Consider the following 25,044-nt stretch of genomic DNA (forward strand, 5'->3'; position numbering starts at 1 on the left):
ATGGCTAGTGCAAAAACTTCTTTAGACTGACTTTTTAAAAGTGTCATTTTAACTTGTACTATAATTACAGTGAATAGGTTTGGTGAAAGGAAATATTTTTATAATAAGTCATGGAGTTTTAAAAAAGAATTTTATTAAACTAACCAATTCAACCACAAATCTGAGGCCATATTGCAATCTTTGTACTGTTTTCTAGTATATATAATTAATGTGATAACAATTTAAAATTATATTTAACAATGAAAATATAAGCTACACAATTTCTTCTTGATCAGATTTTAAGATGAACAGGGCCAGTCTTAAAATGATCTCCAACACAGGCACTAACATTGTACAGGAAAACTGTGATATTCTAAGAATAAAAAGCAGCCTAATTTCAGTTAGATTTTGTTGTTAAAACTAGATTTCACATGCAGACATCTATTCTTGGCGAAATTACATATATTTTAGAGATTACTTTAGTATGCTTACAAACTCTGCTAATATCCATGCTGCAATTTTACCTTTGTTTTAAGACGCTCCATGTTTTGGAATGAGTAGGACAAAAAGTATTTCCACATTTCTACTGACAACTCTCTCTTCCTACAAAATTCTTTTCTGCATAAAAACAAGCATCACTGCCTTCAAAAACTCTAACAGTGTTTCTTTAAAAAAAAGAGAAAGAGAGAGAGACCACCAGCCAAAATGAATTAATGCATGGGTTTTCTGGAAGGTCTGATCTTTGGCATTATTCAGCATTTAAAATCCATAAAAGAACAAATACACAACTGAGATTGTCAATTATGAGACATAAGCTGGTGCAAAATGCTATACTAACCCCAAAAGATGGATAATGTCATAAACTTATAAAGCTTTTGTGTATTCAATATCTCATTTTTATCATTTGTCCTGGTTATTGAGATTATTTTAAAACCTTTTAAAAAAAATAGATGTCTTAAAGGTGACTACAAGTGAAAGCCCCAATATAATAAATCATTCTTTAATCAGGTTTGGTTATGTTGCTTTGTACGCTAAACCACACTAAAGTTTTATCTTATCAATCCTGGACATAAAATGGTTTTTAGTTGTATGTCAATTAAATTATGCTCCCTTACTTTTACAGTGCAAGCCTATATAATGCCATCTACCAGGAGTTTTATTTCTAAATCTAAATATAGGTAGTTTCAACATCAAGGTAAATAAAGGATTCATTCCATTACCCAAGGAACACTGTTTGCATCTTGCTACTGATAGAAAAGGACACAGAAGATGTGACAGAGAGGCGTGATTCTTTCCAGGCAACAACCACTTTTAGTCCCACTTATATAGGCTCTGAGTTGCATTTTTATAGACCAGTCCCATGCATGCATACTTGGAAATCTAACTTTTAAAATAGAATTATTCCCAAATAATTTATTATAGGATTAAAGGTGAATAGTTGGTCCTAAAATAAACTTCTAACACAGAAAGTAAATGCTTAAGTTCAATTAGATTAGGTAAATGTGCATAACATTACAGGTTGATTCTAATCATGTTTATTTAGAAGCAAGTCCCACCAATTTTAATGGCCTCACTCTCAAATAAGCATGCAGGTTTAGTCTCTTGGAAGCATACAAATCTTTATCGCTTTTATTTTTTAATCAGCAATTTCACATAAGCCTTGGTTTACATATATTTTGTATAACTGTTAAGAGTATTATCCTGGAAACTATGGTCAAAAATTACTCATTATAGATCCATCAAGGGTCAATTAACTTATCAGGTACAACTTTTTTACCGGCCTTTCCTCCCAACTCTCAGGGCTGCAGCTTGAAATATATATATAAGGCAGACTCCATTCACATTATCTACAAAAAAAACTCTCAATGTGAACATCCCCCCCTCACAAAAATCTTATTGTATCACCTCACATTCATTAATGTTTTAAAAAAGAAACTAAGACAAACTCATCAACATACTTTTCATGCTGACAAAGGTATTCACTATATTATTCGTTCTGTCCCTTTTTCTGTAAAGAAAATCCAAATACTACTGCCACCCCAACCCCTACTCACAGTACTGCCATATGGTAAGGTCAAAATGTATTTTTAATATTAGCTATTTTTTCCATTCAGAAGATAAAGAAGGCATTTTGAATGAGGTGGATAAAATCACCTAGTGAAATATTAAGAGTATAAATATTGGTGTGCTTCTTAATTATGGATTATGATGATGCAACACTTTGGCAATTAAATATAGGAATAATAATAATAAATATAAGAGCTGAAGTTTGTTTTACAGCTTAACAAATTAGCAACAAGGCTACAAATAAAAGGAAAATTTATGCACTGCCTTTTAACTAAAAGCATTTAAAACATATGAAAAAATGAAATCAGTAACCATTTACTAAATGAATAAATTCAACACCATAATGGAAACAAAATCAAAGCTCAGTTTTTGGAATAATTACTTTAGTTTAGTATTTATTTTAATCCCTGGCCAGTTAAAAGCACTAAACCAAAGACCATCATCCTATTTACTTTCAGGAAATTTGTGATTTCACAAATGTGAGTTGAATAGACAAAACCCTCCTTATTTGAGTCTACATTTCTATAAAATACAAGGCAGGTATTTAATGTTTAAGGCTGTAACTAAAACATTTCTCCTGTAACCTGTGACTCTGATAAAGCAGTTCCTTAGAAATATAATGGTTACAAATCCCTTTTAACAAATCTTTATTTTCCCTGCTCTGCTACATACAATGTAGAGCTTATTTGCACTTATTCAGTACTACATTACATATAAAGTTACAGCAAATTTGTTTTCCTCAAAAATGCAGCGAAGCCTAATATCCCTTAAGTAACAACAGACTTGTCTTTCATTTAAAAGAGAACTGGCAGAATTTTCTCCCAGAAACAAACTACCTCCCTGACAATGGCTCTGTTCTTAAAATTCTGAATGGGATACAGCTCAATTTGCAGGTGTTCAGGTAGAAAGGTGGAAGTGTATTTGACCCTAATCGGGTAATTGTTCCTGTGGTAGGTAACTCCATCCAGTTCAGTGATATCATTCTAGTAGTACTAGATAGGCTGCCAGAGCTTTCAACTGTAAACTGCGTAGGTATACTCAAGTGATCCATCACTGAAACAGATACATTTTATATCACAGTAAGATGATATATAGTTAACAACAGACTGTAGCATTAGTACACATAAAGAAACATTGGTTTCTGGTAACTTGATTATTAGTTTCACAGAGTTCTTTCTAGCTTTGCAAAACACTATACATTGCATCTAAAATGCTTAACTACTAAAAGCTAAAAAAGGATTCTATAATTTAGCTAGCCAAATTAATTTTTTGGTTGACACTAAATCTGTTGGTACTATAAATTCATGATTACAAATGTGACAAATTTACTTAAGGGCTGAGTGCCGTTATACCGTTAATACAAATGCTGTGGCATTTTTATTAATTCCTTCTTCCTGTGCTAACAGCATGGCATGAGGAGGGCAGTAATTTCTGACTACTTCTCATCTTATGTATATAGTGGTTTTGGCATCAGAGTTTCTTTCAGTCAAAACAATCTCACACATTGTCTCATCAAGAATTCAAATAACTCAAGTTACCAAGATATAAATAATTCTTATATCAAGTGTCTCCATTATGCCTGTTCAGACTTTGGTTTAAACTAGAGTCATTGTACATTTGCCAATTTGGTTAGTCAGCACACAAGCCTTCTATCAACTCTTGTTGGGGGAAACAGTTTGTGCTATCCCATCACAGCTCAAAAAGCACTCCAGTGTATATGTTTTGTCTTGATCTTAAGTGGAAGAACACAGAGAAGGAAAGTGCTGTAAACAAAGAGCTAGGAGTGAAGGATAGAAGTTGCACAGCTTTATGGCAAGAAAAAAAATGAAGCTAATGAAATACTGCTAGCTAAACAACCGTGGCAGGATGATATGGAGAGAATCATTGGGATTAAACACTACAGAGAATGAAAGAGAAAAGTCTCTTCCCCACCCCACTCTTTATAAACAGGCAGAGAACAGAGAGAGATAGAGAAGCTGCCCACACGCATTGATTTCATTAACAAAACTCAGTGACAATATTATAGTAATCTACATAACACATTGACATACCACATATTGATGTAACAAAACTTAGAAGAGGAGCCCAAAACAGATCCAGTGGTTGTGCATTTTTGGAATGGGGAATCTTTTTTAAACTGAGCATATACTTATTTGCTTACGTTTTCATGGGGAGATACAAAGCTGTTCAAAACCAACTTCCCCAACATTCCAACACACATATAGTAAGGCAATACCTGTATGAATTTTTGGATTTTCCTTACAGGCCGATGTGGGTACCTTTGCTTTTTATACAATGTTGTCATTTTACTGGGAAGTCAAATACATTCTAGAATGGATTCTACATGTTGACTCAATATGGGTGAATATTTATACTGTAACACCCTGACAGTAAGTAATAAATATGCAGGAATCAACTGATACTAGATTAGTCAAAGCTTTTTTATATTTTTGATGAGAGAAAAACTTGAATTGTCCCATTAATGAGCCATTTCTAGTTAAAGAGGATGATCCATTATAATATAGGTATAGACATGCCTAATGATGTTGACAATATTGTTCTGGGGAGTAATAAAGGCTATTGTACAGTAGACATTAATTGCAGTTTTACTGTGTTCCAATTCTGTATTGCCCTTTAACAGCAAGTTCACCTTTTCTGAGCTAATGACTTTTTAAAAAATGTATCATGAATTTGAACAACATTTTGCTTTATAGAATATGATACGTGCTCTCCTTCAGATGCAGTACTTATAAACTGCAGACTTGATAGACCTTCAGTTCTGAAAACATCCGTCTTAATTTGAAGCAGCATTTCCCCCTAATTCCACATGTGAAAAATACTTCTGAAACAAATCTCCATTTCAGATCTAGTATCTTAGATCACCAAGCTGCTCATACTGTAAAATTAAAGAGATCACTCTCTTCTGGAAGGAGATTTCAAAACTCTTGTTCAACAATACCCAGCTGCTCTGGTTTTTCAAGAAAGTTGGATGTCTACACTGAACAACAATAAGATCTTCTCTGACTCAAATGTAATCTAGCCCTAATGCTTAATTTCATGTTAAGAATTGAACACATCCCATTTTCATGAGCAAAAGAACATTGCCCATCCTGGAGTTTCCTTTATAACTTTGACCTGCTACTTGGTTTACTCTTAACTGAGAAACCTAAACAAACATTCAGAAAAGATTGCATTCCATTTTAATGGAGAACTGTTGTTGATTGGCATTGCACCTGCTGACTGGAGAATCAACACAAAAGCAGTCCTTGAAAATGTGAAATCAAATGGGAAAAATGACACTGAGTGAGGGACATCAAAGAAGGCAGAGTCAGCAAAGCAGCATTTGTCTAGGGCAATAAGTAGTTGAGCTTGAAGAGGGACATAGAAAGATTTGGAAACAGAGGGGGGTCTTCAACATTCATTATTACCTGTATATGGAAGATCCCCTGAGCTGCTCTCATTATCAAAATAATACTACTTTTTATGTATACGGGAACTGATCTGATGCACCACATTGGCGGGGAAGAACATATTGAAAAATTGAAGCATCAGTCCTCTGTTTCTAAAAATAAAAGTTATCTGGGTATGTCTCCTATTTCTAAACCAGTTAGATTTGTTACATTAAATGTAGTATTCTGAGTAACTGAAATAGCTAAATATTAATATGATATGCATAATGGTAAGAGAGGTATTAGAAACTAATAAAATGTGAAATTGGGTCTCATTTCCCCCCATAAAGATTAAGGACATTTTTGCTCAGTATAATCTTTTATTGTACAATCACTACATGTATGACCAACTGCAGATTAAAACAATGTAATTACATAGAAAATAGGTTTACACAATGAAGATTCTATATGCAAAAGTATTACCTTACATAAAACATTTCAAAATTGTTTACTTGCTGTAGTCTATAGCTCTCTACTTGCTTTACTATACTTTTATCAAATAAAATATGCCACATCTCCAATTTATCCTTTTCAAATAATTACTGGTCAATGTTTGAACAGTACCAATTCAGGTTTCCCTTATCTAAATTCCCCCCTCCACCTAGCGTTAGCCCCACAGGGAAAAAAAGAAGTACTTGTATTTTCTCTCCCTCCAAGGCTAACAGTGACTTCTGGGGGATGACGAGGATTTAAATCAGAAAAACATGCTTCACTCTGCACCAGCAAATCTATGGTGCAGAACAAACAGATGTGCTTAAATTGTTGTTTCAGTAATAGAATATTATCGCTTTTGCCCTCTCCCCTTCCCATCAGCAGAAGCAATTTTTGATATGGCATGGAATTCTACTGTTCAAAATCAAATATCCTACGGGGTATGTCCAAGTTGTTGGGAACAGCTCCAGAAATCCTGCCATTAAATATTACTTTATTTGTGCACGAATCTGATTATTAACATACATGTTAGGTCATTAGCATAAAATCTGTTGAAGTAAAAAGGACTTCTGTGCACTGCACTTGCAGCACTGAAGTCCAAAGGAAATAGCAGGATTCTTCCACATTTTACACAGTTATCCTTACAAAAAAGTCTAGCAGACCTGGGGAAAACAGGGCTTTCAATTATTGATCAAGATAAAATTAGTATATCAAGCCATTTTCTTCAGCATAAAGACTAGGATCCAGGGAGCCATGTGTGATCAGAAAGTAATTCTATATGAGCATAGGTATGTTGATCACCAATCCCCTCTGGATGTCTACCCCTTCCTCCCATTGCATGCTGCTTTGGAAGAGCCTCTGTCTGCCATGAGTAGCATTTTGGCTAACACAAGGTGTAAGGGGGTGGAAATTGGCTATGGTGGAAGAGTTAAACACTACATGCAATCCTTTAGATCCAAGCAAAAACCATTTTTCTCTATCAGATTATGCAGCCCAAAGCTACCAGTATGATTTCAGTAAACTCATATATTGCAGCACCATGAAGATTTTCTATAATTGAAGCCTGCCATACTTTTATAGCAATGGATACATGCCATTTCCACATGCCTGCAGTCCAGAAGACATTCAAACCACCATTGCCCTTGTGTCAAGAACAGTCTCTCTTGCAAACCCCAAAGAAGCCAGCCGACGAAGCTATCCAGTTTCCAACACCCTTCATCTGGCTCCTATATGGCTCTCTCCATCCCCTGTCTTCCGCCTCTTCTTTACCACTGTGACCCCCACTCTTCTCCACTGACTGCTTCCTTACTTGTTAAATCTTAATAGGAGAATGTCTGTCCCACTGTGGCTAGATATTCTCTTTTTTTATTCTAACCATAGTGCTAGAGCCTCTCCAGTGCAGGCACTTGCCTGGGACACCTTGCTCAGAATGCCTTGCTCCAAGGAAGGATCCCCAGCCCTTCCTCAGAGAGAGGAAGAGGGAGCAGGAGGCTAAGCACTGCCACCATTGATGCTGCATTAGTGGTGTCAAAACAATTAACAGATAAGCAGGCGGGGGTGAGGGGGCAGCAGTGACAGGGGGTAAAGGTGGTGCCTGCCTCATATAGAATATCTTGCACTGGCCCTAACAGTATGAACAAAACTTCTTAAATTAGTTGGCCTTGTTCATATACTTCAAAAGACAAGAGGTACATTCACCACAGAAAAATTATTACTGTTTTTTTTACTTTTGAAAGTAGTTTTTAGAAGAAAATTAGCTGTAGCAGAAAGGAGCATCCCACAACTGAGGTGGAAAATGTGGAATTTGGGCAATTTCCCCCCCAAATGAACAAGTATTTTTATTTAGAGCAATGTCTGAATATAAGAATTAACAATTCAAGTCCTTTTTGAAATCATTTGGGAAGATCACCTACTCTGAGGATTGGATATTTCCTTCTAAATTTATGTTTCCTAAGTAAAATATGTATTCCCCTTTCATTATTGTATTATGAATTGCACACTAAGGGACTGGTGATAACATACACCTTAAACTTTTCATTAAGCAACCAAAATTCAAATCCTACCTTTTTGTGCACTCTGACATTTTTGTCTGGCATTTTCATTAATTTTGCGACATACATAAATGCAGCTGAAATGTTAGCTGATCAATATTTTGTCTCTCCCTTGTAGCACTAGAGCGCATTTCCCCAAAGACCACATAGCAGTACAGGAATTAAATGTGTAAAATATCAAATGTTAATGTTAACATAGCAGCACTTACTGTATAACAACTGAAAAGGCTAAAACAATTCAAAATGGACAAATGGTACCACAAATTATCCACAATCATATTTAAAGATTAAAGTTTATCCTGCAAAATAATTCATTGACATATGTTGAATTGTGTCCTTTTACTGGATAGCTTAGTTGTCCAATTATTCTTCTGCTCATTAAAGTAAGAAGTGACAGTACTTGAAAGTGGTTGCATATATTCCCTCATCTACTGCCCTGTATCTCCTTTCATTTCCCAACATCCACACGTGCATGAACACCTGGTCAAGAGCCTGAAGAAAATTAAACCCAATTTAGAAGGCATTTCAGTATCTACATTAGGTTATTCCAGAGACAATCTTTGTCATTTCTGCAGAACAGATTACTGCATAAAATCATTCTGCAATAATCACTGCTTGTTAAAATTATGTATAAGAAATGCAAACTGCTTCATTTAAACCTGAACAAGAAAACGGTATTACATTTGATGGAACAGCTTTTTAAGTAAATATTCAAGTTGTTTTTACTTATTAATGGTGTTCTCCGTGTGTTAAAATCTTTTTTTTTTTTCAATAATTTTTATTCAGATTTTCATAAAACATACAAGACAAAATCATAAAACATTCAAAGACAAAAAACAAAATCAAAAATAGTTAAACAAAAAGAAAAAAAGAAAAAAAAAAACAAAAATAAAAAATAAAGAGTAAAATATTGACTTCCCATTTGTCAAAGATCAAATCAGTTATAAGTCTATAATATATAACAATCCTGTCTCTTAAGTCATATTATAAAATCACTTTCCTCCAGTAGTTATCTTACTTAATCATCAAATCTCATAAACATTACTTTATTCTTTCCACAAAAAGTCAAAGAGAGGTTTCAATTCTTTAAGAAATATATCTATCAATTTTTTTTTTCCAGATAAGCATATCGATTAATCCATCTCATTACTAATTATGATAATCTTATTGTCATAACCATAGTCAAAATAAACATTTCAATTAATCCATCACATCAGAATCTGTTAGGTTCAATAATTTCAGTAGCCATTGTTCTATTATCTCTATTAGTTCCATTTTCCATCTTCCATCTTCAGTAGTCTTGTTAAGTCCAGTAATTTCAATATCCAATCTTCCATTATCAGTATTCCATAATAATCTTGCTGTCAAAGCCATAGTCATATAGTAAGAGTCTGATGGGGATTACCTCTATCCCAAATATTTTCTTGCCATCCATTCTGAATAGGTTGCTGAAATACTGCTGTAAAATCATATCTCTGTTCTTTTTTTCAAAATACACTGGGTCATCTCTTAAAAGTTTTTCCATTGTCACATGGCTGCAGTTAATTCCATAGATTTTCTCTATATTGGGCTCCATCACATCATTCCAGTCCAGAAGATTATCCATGCCATTGATAACTTTATCTCTAGAATCTTCATTCATTTCTTCAGAGATAACATTGAGTTCCAAACAATAGATTTTATTTCTAAAGTCCATAGACTCCAAATCTTGTTCCTGTTCCACGTTGGTTCCAATCTCCGGGATCTCCTCTCTCACAGGGACCCCTATTCCAGTCTCCAGGGTCACCTCTCTCATAGGGACCCCTGTTCCAATCTCCGGGGTCTCCTCTCTCACAGGGACCCCTTCCAGGGTCACCTCTCTCACAGGGACCCTTATATCTTTAATCTCCTGCTTCATTTTACTCAATTCAATTTTCATTATCTCAATCTCATCCATTATTTTCTGAAACATAGTTATTTCCAGATTTTCAGCCACTTTCTTAATTGCCATTTTAAAAGAAAAATATAGGAAAACCACTTCTTATTTCAGCAACAATTGGGTTAATACTCCAAACTTGGTGACATCACAGTATAAACAGAGCAGACAGCCTTATCTCTCCAATAGTTAAGTAAACAAAATGCAGTTCCCAGGATCGAAACAATTAATGGCAATCGTCAAGAAACAGATTCGTCAAAATAAAATAGACCAAAAAGAGAGTAGTCTCAAAACAGTATAATATTTTTCAAAATAAAAATCTGGAATAGAAATCCCTCTTCTGTGTATATCTTTAGAATGCAAATCCAGGACAGCTTTTTGCAACAAAAACAGAGATAAGCTATTAATTAGTGCGTAGCAGAGAGAAGTTATGGCTCCCCAGTGAGATGTCAAAAACTGATCAATCTGGCAAATCTCTTTTAAACAGCAACAATTTAAGTCAAGTAAAAGAAAAATATAGAAAGAAGGGTGCTTGCCTGTTAGTGCGTTCTCTCTTAGAAGATAAGGTGAACGTTCGCTTTATCAGATAGAGCTTGCTGTTAAAAATCCGTCCCACCTTCGTCGGCTGGACCTCGTCCCATAAATTAATGAGATCTGGTCGTCCCAACAAAAATAGGCTTTGAGGTTAATCTCTTCGTTTCTCCCTACCCGGGAGAAGTTTAATCAGTCAAAAAAAAAAGAAAAAACTGACTGATATATCTGAATAAGCTTCTTTTGAGGCAGGAGCCCGTCTCAAAAGCAGGCACAGGCTAAGTCACCCTTCCCCTCCGTGTGTTAAAATCTAAGGATGATATCCAATTGTGCCCATCTGCCAGCAGAATGTATTTCTGCTTGTGCAACAGCACCTCATCCTGACCTCACCCATGCATCTTCAAAATCCAATCCAGAGAGTACGGAGACCTAGGGAGCAGATAAGGGGGGCAGGGAGGCTAGAGAAGGATAAGTCTTATTGTGTCCTGCCCAGAGTGTGAGACACGAGATGGAGGTGAGACTGGAATTAATTCTTGTTTTATTAGAGTAACGGTTACATCAAAAGCAGTGTGCTTCATAGACTTAACTATGCTAACTTACTACTAAACCTAACTAAGCTACCTAGGCATACTCTGCAGCGTGTGAAGAAGTTGACTCAGCACCCCAATCAGGGGGGTGCCGCCTTAAGTAGGGGTTTTTGCTCGTAATCTCTGACTCCTCTGAAGTTCCACCTTCTGGCTGACCCGCTTCTCGCAGCATCTCATGTGGGGCAAGGTAGGGCGAGCCTCTGCTGGCTCATCTGACAGTACAGGCTCGATAGGTGCCGGCTCGGCTTCAGGAGGTGGGAAAGCATTTGAAGTGCCAGGTAGGGAGTCCTGGGGGGTGGAGTTGGCGAGCGCGCCAGGTCATCCCCCAATGGCTCTGGTGGGGCGTCTGTAGGTGGAGTGAAGTCTGCATTGGCAGGAGAACAGTCCGTGGGAATTGGCAGACTGTCAACTACACCCCCTCCCTCATTGTCCTCGAAAACCTCATCTGCCTCTGATTCCTCTTCCTGCTCTAACTGGGGAAGCTGGGGCTAGACCGTCTCCCCTCCCTGATCCTCCTGGGAAAGCTGGGGCTCAACATATTGCACAAGTAGAAGTCCGCTCATACTACGTTGGCAAATAGTAGGAAACAGCAGTGTTAAAACAGGAAATCCATTAGTTTTCAGCAGCCCTCAAAATTATGATAGCATTTAAATTTAACATAGAATGTTATAAGGGACTATTAAATCCTATGCCGCCTGAATATAATCATCAAAATGTGCTTATTTAGTTTGCAATCCCTTCACTCAGTTAAGGATGCGTAAATCTCATGATTTCAATAGCATTTAAGCAGCCTGTAGCCTTAGGTTACAATCCTGCAGCTAACAAATATGCCTAATATCCAGAGATTTCACAGACACACATAATGTGGAACTTTATGCAGAACTGCAAAAACAAAATATTACGTAAGGATCGCAGTCCTCTGATAACACTATAGGTTGTTGAGGTCTGGTTTATGACAAGACTTGGACAAAACTCATGGGTATAATCAGCCATATGTTAGTTTCCCCTATTAAAAGGCTTTGAAACTACTCAATAAATGTGTTTCAGCAAAGTGTCATTCTAAAGATCATGGCATACAAAGATGAAGGTATTGGATTTTTTACAGCTGCCTGTTTGACTTTTGATTCTTTCACAAGACCCTCTAAACACTTCTGCCTAGGTCAATACTGCCCAATCCAATATGACATCAGAGGCAATGCAAGGCAGATGAGCTGTGATACCTCTAATACCACACTGTGACATCACAGCAGATGACTTCAGAGGTTCAAAAGAGGCAGAGCAGGCACAGGGTTCAGAGGAGACTTTATGGAAGAATAAAAGCATAGTCCATTGCACTGATGGTCATTAGATTGTCTGTTCTGAAGCAACAGTGACTGTGAAAGGACAAGCAGCATCTAAGAACAGGCCATTACTCATATGTTCGTTAGACCTGAGGCGCAAACAAAGATGCTCTTGTAATAGATATTGGATAGGATTCAAAAGGGTATGTATTAGCCAGAGAAGTATAAATAGATAGAAAAAAATGTCTGTGAAAATATACCGTTTCATTTTCTTTCAGAGCAGTATTCTACAGTATAAATAACAGCTCAGCTCTGACACTCGGGGGTGGGGTGGGAGGGAAATCAGGCAGAAAGAATACTTTTGAATAATGGGGTTTTTCCCCCCCACTTCAACGAAAACAACCAACTTTAAAAATGTGTAAAAACCCCATAGGAATGCTGCTGGATCAGATCAAAGGCATATACAGTCTAGCATCTTGCTTCCCACAGTGGCCAGCCAGATGTCTATAGGAGGCCAAAGGCAAGACACAAGAGCAACAGCCCTCTCTTCCTACTTATTCTTCACAGGACCAGACCCAAGTTGGAGGGAGTCCTGGGCAAAGCACTCTCAACTCCCCCCCCCATGGCCCTATCTTTAGGAGATTTAGCAAGCAATGGGGCAGGGCTAGCAACAGTGATGGAGTGGGGCAAGCAGCAGTGATGGTGCTGAGAGAAGCATTGCACAGCTGTGCTGAGGAAACCACAATTTTAATTCCCCTGAAGCCCAAATGTACTACAACATCAAAGACAATGGGGAGGAATTCCACCGATGGACCCTTTGGCTTCCTGCAGCTGCTTGGCACTCTCCTTAGTGCTGATGAGTGAAAGGGGGAAAGTCTTAAAGGAGCACACTTGCCACAGTACAGCTGCCATTTCCCCTTGCTGCTCAGCACTAAGAGAGAATCAAGAAAGCTATCCATTGACAAGAGAGCTATCAGTTTGATTCTCCCTAGTTCCCTTGATGCAGCATCGCTCTTTGGAAGAATGCTGTGTCAGGGGCATTGGGGAGGGATTAAAATGACATTTCTACACAGTAACTACTGAAAGGGTTTTTGTTTTTGAGAAAAGGAGCCCATCCAATCCAGTGCACAGGGAATCATCAGCTGTGGTAGGCCCTGTTGGGACCCTGCCATTTGCCTGACTATGCCGTGTGCTGATGCTGGACCTGATTCTCCAGCTACTTGTATTCAAAGGCATGCTGGCTCTCAACTTGGGAGGTAGCAAATGTGCTGCTTTGGGTTCATTTATGCATACAAACTGAAATGATACAAATACATAAATAAATAAATATTGCCATAATGACTAGTATACTCCACAAAATAAAGTTTGTTGCTATATCAACATATTGGTTTAGTTGGAATTTCCATCATCAAGTTACACCTTGTATATTCTAAGGAAGCCACGTTACAGAAGGACTGACATAGGAAATGACATACTGCAACAACTTTGGAGCTCAGGAGACCACATGGGAGGGAATGGGAGGGACCAGTGTTGCGCTTCCTCAGGCAAAGGCAGCATGGTAACTATGTCAGAGGTAGCTCCCAGAACAATGCAGGAAACAAACACAAAAGGAGCACCACTTTTAGTAAAGTTATCACACAATTTCTGAAACTTGTGTTCACAGACATAGCTCTTTATCAAGGCTTCTAGAATGCCACTGCCGCATTTCTCAGAATTTAAAATGAATAATTTGGGAGTGGATAATTCGATTATATTAAATTTCTATCCTGACCTTCCTTTCAAAGGAGTCCAGGACAAACTGCTAGCTTTTGGGGCCTCTGCTTTTATTCCTTAAAATATTCCTATATGGTAGGAGGTTAAGATGTAGGTGGGCTAAGAAGGAAATTGGATTAAATTGACACAACTTACAGCTAATGCTGGGTGGAAAGTTTTTTGGATGGGGAAAAGATGTGGTGGATAGAAACTTGTAATATAAACAATTAGTAACCGAGAATGCATTTATCTTGGAGTGCCTGAATGGTATAGGTTTTTAGGAGAGGCTGGATCCCATACCCCAAAAATGACATATTAAAGTTCCCCAGTAGGGAAGTGGAGCACAAACGAAGGGAAGCTAAACTCTGCACCTGTTGTGAATGACATTATCTATCTGCAACAGTAGTATTGTAGCCAGTGTCATAAACTTGGAGTGACTGAGATACAGGGCATGCCATATTCATCCATTTACCTGGCAAGAGTACTATTTCTGTGCTATTTTATATGACGTGTTACAATGGATGTAGACAGGGATGGGGAACCTGTGGCTCTCCAGAGGTTGTTGGCCTCCGACTCTCATCATTCCTAACAGTTGGCCAAGCTGGCTGCAGCTAATGGGTGTTCAAGTCTCACAACACCTGGGAGGGTCACAGGTTCCCCATCCCTGTATTAGAAAGTAACACAATTGTCTTATAATCTATTATTAACTACTTCAAAAAGAGCCTCACCAGCAAGTGAAATAGCAGACAGTATGCTAGGGATGGAAGAATCTGTCAATTTTGGTTCGTTCTGTTCCTCATTTTTTCCCAGTCTTACATTCTGTTCTCCACATTTCTGCAGCAATATTCAATTTTTTAAAAAAGATCCTCATGAAAATTCTTCAGCATTTTAGTGCATTTTTCTCCTAATAAATACATTTTTGTATACAGTTGTGACTAATGTACATATTTTTGCAAGCAATTTATCCTAATATAATGCATTTTTGTATGTTATTTCCAGTAATATATCCTTTTGTGCATACTTTCCCCTAATATATGCATTTTTATGAACACTGCTTGTTTGGAGACCTGCGCTGCAAAATTCGGATAAGTGCAAATTTTGGAGGATGGCAGTGTTTCAGTTCTCATATTGTTTTGCAAAGTGCAAATTTGATATATTTGGCTTTACATACAAACTGAATTGAATTTCCCCCCCATCCCTACTGTGCTTTATATGGTGCTTTAAAGTTGATCACATTTGTATCCAACCCTTTCTCCATTGAGTTCAGAGTGACATATATAAGTGCAGGTTACCTCATTTCATCCTTGCAATAACCCTGTGAGGCAGGCTAGGTTCAGATAGTGACCAGTCCAATGTAATCCAGTGGATTTTGTGTTTAAACAGGAACATAAATCCAAGTCTCCTCAGCCAAATTCCTGCATACCGTGATTTGCCATCTCACTATTCTATGATGGTCAGCTGACTCTGATAAATTGCGTATTGCGCTATGTGCTGCTGCTCTTTTAGGTATGTATATGTATGCAAGTGCGCATGTGCACAGATTTAGGATCAATACCCTATCAATTAGGGGTGTGGCCACAGGGACTATCATGATGAACTAAAGAACTTCAAAGTTTACTACACTACTGAATATCAGAGAGAAGAATTTGGTTGCATTAAACTCCCTGGGGTCTTATGTTTAGGGTACATTAATTTTAGAGGTCACTGATTGTGGAAGACTTTGAAGTGCTGCCTGTCCTAGTATTAGCCTTGAACTAGATTATTGTTATTGATTTTGATCTGCCAGATAATATCATGTCCTAATACTGAGACCATTTCATATTGTTTCTACATAAATTTATCAATATTAAAAGTTAATATCATACCACAAAAGCAGCAAGACTCCTTGGTGGTGAATCCCAGTCAAAGCAACTGTTTATGTAGTAGGCAGCATTTATGAGAACCATGACACAACGTTTCATACGCATAAAGTTCCTTAGAAGAAGCTGAAGGAAAGACACATGTAGAATGTGTTATCTAAAGAGCTCAAATCAAGCAATAACATATTTCAACTGAAAATATTGTTCTATACAGGCATATGTTTTGTATTGCAGAACAAAAATGGAAACACTTGCTCTCTAGGTGTTTATCACTAAGATTATCAGTAGTTGTAGGCATGTATTGTTTTGCTGTACAGCATGAAAATAATTAAAGTGACGCACAATTGTATTCAGTAATGTTCTTTTTCAAAATATGTAAGCATGTTGTCTAAGAACTGAGATTCAGAGATTTAATATCTCAACCTAGATTTTTGGTACTGGAGTTTGCTTAATTCATTTTTTATAATAAGGAGATGACAGCCCAAAAACCAGTTCTGAGTAATAACTTCTAAGGAAATTGAAGTAACTTTTTGCATTTAAGCAATGAAAATACAGGATGATGTTTGAAAAGGATGAACATGTAGGTTTTTTAACAGAAATTATGATGTTTTATAACTAGTAGTTGAATTATCATGAAGTTCACTTGGAGCAGAGCTCACTAACTTTTGGGTAACGTAAGTTTTAAAATAGTAGATTTTATTCACTAATTCAAGTTCTCTGATGTTTAGAGAAGAACTTTCTTTAATGAGATGCTCATACTACAAACAAAAGTTTTAAGACAATACTTGAATGATAATATTCATAGGTTCATTGCTACTCTTGTTCTGCATCTAAAATTTAAGAATTGCTAAGAAGCAGCTAAAGAAAATTATACATATGAAATAATAACCTTGTTTGCCATATCTTAAAAAAGATTGCCTGCTTACTTTCTAATAATGGAAGTGTTATATTGCTCCTTATAAAATATCTGTACTGAAAGGAACTCTACATTTTAAGTAATAATTATACAAATACTGAACAGTATATGACTAAATTTCTGCAAAGAGTTATTTAGAGTTTGACTCTTCAGTGACCAACATTCTAATCCTGCAGAAAGAAAACATGAACAGAGTTGTTAGATTTTTTAAAAGATGAAAGTATTCAGTAGGATTGCACAGTTGAAAACGGTTACTATGGGAAATGTTACAGCTATTAAGTAGTAAACATATGTGTAAATGAGAAAAGATCCTTGTCAATTGCCTTGAAGAGTCAAATGAATTATTTTTTGTTGCCTCAGTTAAGTTTCTAACAAGCGCCTTAGAATGAGAACTAAGAGAACAAAAGGCCAATACATACCCTAATCCAAAACAATATGGGAGTTCCTCCAGGTCAAAGTTAGTCACGGAAATTTATGCTAGACTAAGTTTACAGCCACCTGCGCTATAACCTGATACATGAGGGCAGGCTGACAATTATAGCCTGAGTTATCAAACATATATTTCACAAAGATTTCAGTCTGTCAGAATGGAATAGCTATATTAAAAACTATATTCTTGTAAATTTTCTTTGAAATCTCCAGGTACATTTTTCCATAAAAGTGAGATGTGCTTCTCTATCGACAAAAGTTACCAGTTTTCACTTGATAACAGGTCTTTAGTGAAAAAAGAATTATCTAACTCTTTACCTGTTTAGAAATTCTGTTCTCTTCTTCAATATACTTCTGTTCTTTGGGCATTAACGTCCGTAAGCTGGCTTTCACCTATATATCAAAATATCTTGTTTAGGGAATGAATGCTTTACAAATAAATATGTAGAATCATCATCATAACATTTCAAACTCATGGGGCCAGGACTATAAGCTAGAAATGTGAGACACAGAATCTCATGGTTGTGTATACATTAACATCAGCAGTAGCAAAGTGAAAAAGTGTGGGTTTCTCAGCCAGTGGCAGAAGAGTATTCTGTAGCATACATCAAGGTTTAGAGAAATGAGGAATGACAGAAATTCTCTACAAATCAAGAACAAAAGCTTTCATGAAACTGAACTCTTTAGCAGTACAAAAAAGCCAAAGTTAAGACTTACAGCATTAAAAATCACATCTATTTCAAGATAGATGACCCCCTTTGTTGGCCCTGTCAGCTGCTTGTTTTTCAAGACGTAGGCTTTCTGTTCACCATTTTGAATCTGCGGGAAAAGGACATGACAGCCGTCTGTCTCATGGTCTCCACTGAATACACTCCCTCAGTAACCTTTGACCCCCAGCTGCTGAAACTGACAGAGAACCCAAAACAACTGTGGCAATTCTGACAAGTACCTGTTCATTACCAGGACCAAGTCTGTCAAGAAAAATTAACTATCATGGGATTCAACATGGCCGTGAATTGAGTATGTTAAAAATTTTAGTGTTCTTATTACAGACCTTGGTTGAGAAATGACAGACAGCCCTGATTTTTTCCATGAGCATAAAAATACACAGAACAGTGCATTAACTAAATAATAACAATAAACTTACAGACAACAATGGTACAGCCACTTTGCCCAGGAAATCAGCACTCCGATCTCGATCTTCATCGTAAACTGTCACTTCAAGAACCGAGTGGATATCCTTAATATTACTATGAAATGGGTAGGACAGAATGGAGGTAGAAGAGTCACTTAACTGAACGATTATAAAGGAAAATGCATTTATAAGTGATAGAAAAAGGAAATGTTACATGATTTTTTTGAAGTATAAACCAGAAAAAGGGGGCTAAAAGGGGAGATGAATTGAAGCAGAAATGTACAGGAATGCAACTAAGGCTTGATATTGAACATTTCATTCTTGGGCATGCATTACACAACTCACAAGAAGCATTAAAACACCTTTAATTCATACTTATCCTGATTTAGTGCACTGCACAAGTAATGTGTTTGCAGAGTATGAAAATAAGATCTTAATCATTCAAAAAGTGCTTATACGTTGAAGGACTCGAAATTAAAAATGGACACGACTGCATCCTTAGCAAGCTTTGAATAGGCTCCCCCAAAATTATAAAGTAGTAGCAACATATCTGGAAGCTGTTAACTGATTTGCAAAGGTCTCCCTTGCTCCATTCCTTAAGTTATTATAGAGCTTCAACATTTTGGTTGCACAGTGGCTGCATTCAGATGTAAATCTAAATCATGGTTTAGCATAAAAACAATTAGCCTAGATCCCACCAGGTTCACACACTCCTCCCCTTCTATCTGGCTGTTAGCATGTTGCACTTTTGCAACTCATCTGAACCCTGAACTATGGTTAATCTTAATTATGGTTACTTTTAAAAATAGCTTCATAAATGTTAGCTAGAAGCTAGCTTGTGTTGAAAACCATAGCTATGATCAATCACAGTTTGTCTGCATTCAGGTAGTAAAGCAAGCCATATTTAGCCTAAAATTGAAGTAAAAGTTCTAAACTCCTCCTCATGGCTATGTCAGTGTGGGGGTGAAATGTGCAAGCCTGAAGCTCGTTGTGATTTATTCTCATAACTTTAATATATGGTGTAGTTGTGCACTGATTCATATGTAATGCTACTATGGCTTAGTGTGAATGAGGGTCCCCAGAGAGAAGATTGTGGCTACCACACTCCTTCCCCAGTCATCTTGCTGCTATGTTGCTGCAAGCTAAACCATGGTTTGGCTTAGTGTGTCAGCCCAACCTGAGTGTGTGGTTTGTCTTCAGCAGAAGAACAAACCTTGGTTACAGTTCATGGTTTGTCTAGTGTTATGGCTGCCAGTTTATCACTATCGGCAAGTGAAAGCATGCCCCTCCCCCATGCAGACAAAGAGCCGGTCTTACATAGATCCCACCTGGAGTCTTTTGGGTGCAGCAGTTGGGACCATCAGTGGAGCAGGTGAATTTGACCACCTACCCAGCCAGTGCTGCTCCGCTCACTGCTGCATTCTTCCCCCTCCCTTCTTTTCCCTACCTGGAGTAAGTGTGAGACATCAGCTTATGACCACCGGTAGGAGAGCATCCACTTCTCCCCTTGGGGCTGAACAGCAGGGCTTACAGATCCCAGCTGAAATCTTTGCTGGACTTATTTTTCCTTTTCCCTACCTGCTTGAGGAATGCCTGAAAATGCCAGCTTTATTACTGCCAAGTAGGAGAGGGACCCCTCCTAATATTGATTAATAGCCCTGTTGGACTAGATTTGGGAGGGGGAGCTCAATAGCTGCACTGACACAGGCCCCAGTTGGAGGCTTGCTGGAACTCATACTGCTAACCCAGTTTTTGTATTTCTGGTTTCTAGGGGGCAGATATGTGTCTGGGATGGGATCAGTCATAGAGAGCATTGGGGGCCCTGATTGCAGTGGCCCAGGGTACAGGGAGGTATGGTGTAAGGGGAGGGGCAAACAACATAAACAATGGGTAGCTATGCCACGTGCCAGCCCCTTCTTTAGCCAGACAAATTGTGGCTGCTCTGTTAGCCAGCCATCAAATCTGCAGACACTGCTTCTGAATGCCAGGTCAGTTTCAAATAAGATCTCCCTCATTCACAATTTGATTGTGGATTAGGAGGCCAACATAGCATGTATTACTGAGATGGGTGGGTGAGCAGAGTGGAGTTGGTCTTACTCAGCTGTGTCCAACACATGTACTCAGTGCAGCATCAGAGCACTCTTGAAGGTCGGGGAGGGTGAGTTGTTGGGGTCTATAAGAATCCCATCTCTCTCTCCAGGCTTCCTGTCCACCTGAGTGGAGATCTAGTGTCTACCTAGCATTGGGCAACAGGGACTTGGGATGGAATCTGCAGCTGCCAATCTGTTGCTGATCCACTGTGTGCCCACCCACCCCCACTCCCATGGAGAAGGAGAAGGCAGGAAAGGAGCCCCCCCCAGCAGAACGATAGAGTGGTAACAGCCTCCCCAAGCAGGGTCAGACCACAGAGGAGGAAAAGGAAGAGGCACCACACTGCGGGGCAAGCAAGAGGCTGCAGGCTGGGATGGGTGAAAAATCCACTTAATCCTGACTGTGGGGAAAAAACATTCTTATTCACTCAGGGCCTTCATTTTCTGATTATCTTTTAGTAGGGTTGAGTTGGTTCTCCTCTCTCTATATTACTGGTGTATTTTAGGTTACTTTATCCTTGTTTTTACACTTCTTTTTAATGTTTGTTTAGTAAGTTGCTTTGAGTTCACTTTTCTGAAAAAACAACTAATAATGATAATGTACGACAAACCACAAGCTCAGATTTTGATGACACACTAAGTCAGGGGTCTCATTGCAGTAAACCAGTCTTGAAGTCGCCACTGCTTAAACTACTGTGGCCAAGCTCTCCTGGTCCAGGAATAGTTGAAGTTGTCTCAGCAGGTGCAGCTGATAAAAGGCACATCTAGCCACTGAGGCTACCTGGGCAGCACTGGATCCAGAAGTACCCCTAGAATGCATACCTGCTCCTTCAGGGGGAGCACAACCCCATCCAGAGTAGGTAATTTACTTGCTTCTGCCCTTCCTTTTTCCCTCACAACCAGGATGCATTTTTCCAGTGCTGGGTTCGCCTGAGATCTGGTAGTGGGTAGAAATTGTTTTCTGCAAGTACTACTACAGAATGTTAAAAAATCCCCCTCCCCACAAAAGGCAAAGTAAACACTCCGCAAAGAGGCTTAGGCATATTTCCTGCTTTGCAGGAAGCAAACACCAGGGACTCATTAAGAATTCACTGTACAGTTAAATTACAGTAAATGGCATACATGTCTACTCAGAAGTAGGGATTTGCTCGAATTCCATCCAATTCCAATTTGGTATGGAATTTTCCATTAATTCACTTTTTCTCAATTGCCGAGGATTGGATTTTAATGTAGCAAATTCCAAAGCTATTTTTGAAAATGGACTTTTTACAAAAAAAAAATCCCATCTCTAAGTCAGTGACTGTAAGAATGATAAATATTGATATTTCCTTTGAAAATATAGATATTAATATCATTAGTTTTTCCAAACTGAAAAAAACCAGATCACTAAAGGCAGCTGCTAGAGGATACAGAATGAACTCAAATTGATGCCAGCCTGTTAGGTCGATGGAATGCTTTCAGACCAGCACTGGCCAATGGATCACTTCCCTACTCAAAAGGCGCTTATTTCCATGTAAGTAGGTACAGGATGGCAATTGATTTAGGTTTGGCATTGGGGAAAAACAGGGTTCTTGTGCCTTTAACAGCTGTGTGGCAGGCAGAAATTCAATAGATCAAGACTTTTCTACTATGAAAATACAGTTATGGGGAAAGGGTCACCATGACTACTCTCTTAATTTGGTGTTATGCCATGCCTAGAAGGCAGACATTTTATGTTAAGCCACACCCAAGTGGCAGCCATTCTGTGGCCAGTGCCCCAGCACTCTCTCAAAATTTGAAATGTGCCTTCTGGTACAAAATCATGGACGACCCCTCCACTAAGTCAAACCATGGCTTAGCTCACAGTAGCAGGATCAGAGAAAGAGCTAAGCAGCTGCAATCTCCTCTCCATAGTCTGGCTTAAAGTTATGTGCAAACCAGCCTTTATGTCTCAATCAGCCCAATGTGTATTAGACAATACAGTGTTTGTTATGTTATGTTATGTTATGGTTTATTTCTAGGCTGCCTTTCGGTCATGAAAGGTCCCCAAGGCGGCTTACAAACAAATAGAAAAATATAAATACAAAATACAAATAAAAACAATACAATTTACAAAAATTCAAGCCAACAAAATCCTAGCATTTCTAAAAAGCAACAACAGCTAAAAATCAAAAGCATTCATCTTCCTGGTAAAGGGCAGTCCCCAGAAAAATGTCACTAAGAGCTTGTCAACATTTAAGAGGTACTGATATTTAGTTTAGAAAAATGTGAGCTTCTCCCTAAAATTGCTCCAAATAATTATACTTTGATCAGATTTCTTACCCAGAGAATGTGGCACACTATAATCAACTTTGGGAAAAAACATACAAATAATGAGTGGGGCAATAAGTAAAAATAAGAATGATGATTCAGGATACACTGCATTCAACATGCAATTTACAGAGTTTACCAAGATGACATAAAGTGAAATACTGGGGGTTGATTTGTGGCACCTTTGCAAATAAAGAAATTAAAAATAAATTCAACGTATTTTGCAGATACACAGAACACTGAACAGGGACAAATGAGAAGTGTACAACTGATAGCCTTTTCTTGTATTCCCTTGATAAAGCTAAAAAGAAAAGAAAGAAATTTGGATTTATATATATATTATAGGCTAGATATTATGTATTCACTTTGTTCTTATAAAACCCAACAATACCAAAAGTGAAAAAAGCTTCATGAAGAAAGCATCAAGATGGGAACTTTTAGGGCATAGTGAAATAGCAAAAACAAACCAGTGAAACAGATTTGTTTTATCTTGGTGTTGTACTACAATTAGCACAGTCATAGAAAAGAAGGTGCCTGATTCTTTAATATTTTTAAAAAAGATTAAATGTCAAAATATTACCATTCAGAAACTGGTAAGTGCTGCCTTAATTTTCTATCCTAAACGAGAGTGTGTTTCATAGATAGAAGTTTCATGGAATACTTAAGTTGTAATGGAACCCTCTGGTTCAACCCCCTGCTGACAGAGAGAACCCTTTGATTAGGACTTTCAATCTAATATCTTCAATCCAACAGACTTCTGGGATCAAAACATTACAAAAAAGCTAAGGAAGGAGCATAATTAATAGGAGGAAAAATATACCAGAAGAATAAGTTTCTTAACATTCTTTCCTATATCCAATTCTTATTCATTAAGTAAATAATCATAGTAACAGAATTTAAGGATGGTTTGCCAACAATCTCCTGTTCAGCAGACTGCGTAGCTCAACCCTCTGACACCATACAGGATTTCATGTGCTGTACTGCTGAGCCATGGCTTTCACCTGTAATCATCCCAGGGCTTCATTTCTCACAGACCAATGGCTTGAAAGGGACAAGGAAAATTGTATTTTGTCCATATTTGGAAGTGAACAAACCTAATTCGCACCTCTGGGACACATGAGAGAACATAATTCTCTTACAGATTTCATTTTTCTGAATTTTGCGATATAGTTTTCAGTACAAAAAAAGCTACCAAAATTAATTAAGGTTTATTTTAGGATCAAATACATTTGGAAATGCATATGCTGACACAAAGCTATTAAAATAGAAATATGAATTTTTGTATGGATTTTTAAAATTTGGGAGTGGGATGGAATGGACTTATGCACACATTCACACGAACTGGAAATAGACTGATCTGTCTATCCATATGACACACTGCTGTTTTACATATTGCTAATAGTGGTTTTCACTTGTTTGAATATTAAAAATAATATACAAAATAGTATAAAGCTGAAAATTATTTTCCTCAGATCCATATGAAAATGCTGATGAAATAAAAGCAAACATTTTGTACCCAAATAGACTACTTTTAACTGAAAGCAATAAAGCTTCTTGCAGCCCATTAAAGACAAATAAATGATTGTGGCATAAGCTTTCACAGACCAGAGCCCACTTTATTAGATTCATGAAGTGTTATCTTCAGTTGGCAAATTTCATGACACACACTCATATAATTTTTTTAAAAAAATGTCACCAATGGTGTCAAACAATGTTATGCAAGCAAGATAGGATTTAATTTGACAATTCCTTATAAAGTTAATATTCAGTGTGGCCATTCACAACAGCAGTAGTAGGTGGTAATATAATCATCCTAGCTCTGTTAATACGGTCACCTTTCTTCAGATCTAGATTTTAAAGCATTATATAAGCATATAGCAATAAAAATATACAAACACAAGTTCCTGAATCATGTTTCCATACCTCAACTGTCACTTGATTCATTCTAACCTCTTGTCTAGCTCTGTAGTTCCTTCCCTCCCCTTTGAAATTAATTCAGAAAATGATTTCAATATGATGAAGAAAGCAAGATGTCTAACATTCAAGACAGAGGAGGGTCAACACATATTTAGAATCCCCTGCCCTACACTTCCAAATGCACAATAGGTTTATTAAATACCTTACCAACATGAAAAGCTAAAATAAAGTGCATCAGGTCATACTGCACATCTACCTTAGCATCAACTCAGCAGCAGGAGGGGTAGCCAGGAATATGGCAAGCACTGCTAGATCAATAAAAAAATGTCTTGGAACCAACATTAGAAAGTGTCAGCCTAGTAGCTG

General features: G+C 37.6%; 1 protein-coding gene across 5 annotated transcripts in view; it reads right to left on the reverse strand.

Annotated features, from left to right (window-relative positions):
• The window catches only part of MCTP1 (multiple C2 and transmembrane domain containing 1), a 389,200-nt gene that overhangs the window by 113,437 nt on the left and 250,719 nt on the right, over positions 1 to 25,044 (reverse strand). For 4 of the 5 annotated variants that reach the window (XM_061622414.1, XM_061622422.1, XM_061622406.1 and 1 more), the window contains 4 exons: positions 18,395 to 18,497; positions 17,965 to 18,066; positions 17,566 to 17,640; positions 15,909 to 16,028 (listed from right to left, as the gene is read on the reverse strand). In XM_061622414.1, the coding sequence (XP_061478398.1) occupies positions 15,909 to 16,028; positions 17,566 to 17,640; positions 17,965 to 18,066; positions 18,395 to 18,497 (400 nt within the window). Of the gene's footprint in view, positions 1 to 7,415; positions 8,471 to 15,908; positions 16,029 to 17,565; positions 17,641 to 17,964; positions 18,067 to 18,394; positions 18,498 to 25,044 lie in introns of those variants that run through there. The other variant, XM_061622432.1, reaches the window with a different exon arrangement.

This window comes from Rhineura floridana, chromosome 1 (assembly GCF_030035675.1).
Source record: "Rhineura floridana isolate rRhiFlo1 chromosome 1, rRhiFlo1.hap2, whole genome shotgun sequence".
Lineage (NCBI taxonomy): Eukaryota > Metazoa > Chordata > Lepidosauria > Squamata > Rhineuridae > Rhineura > Rhineura floridana.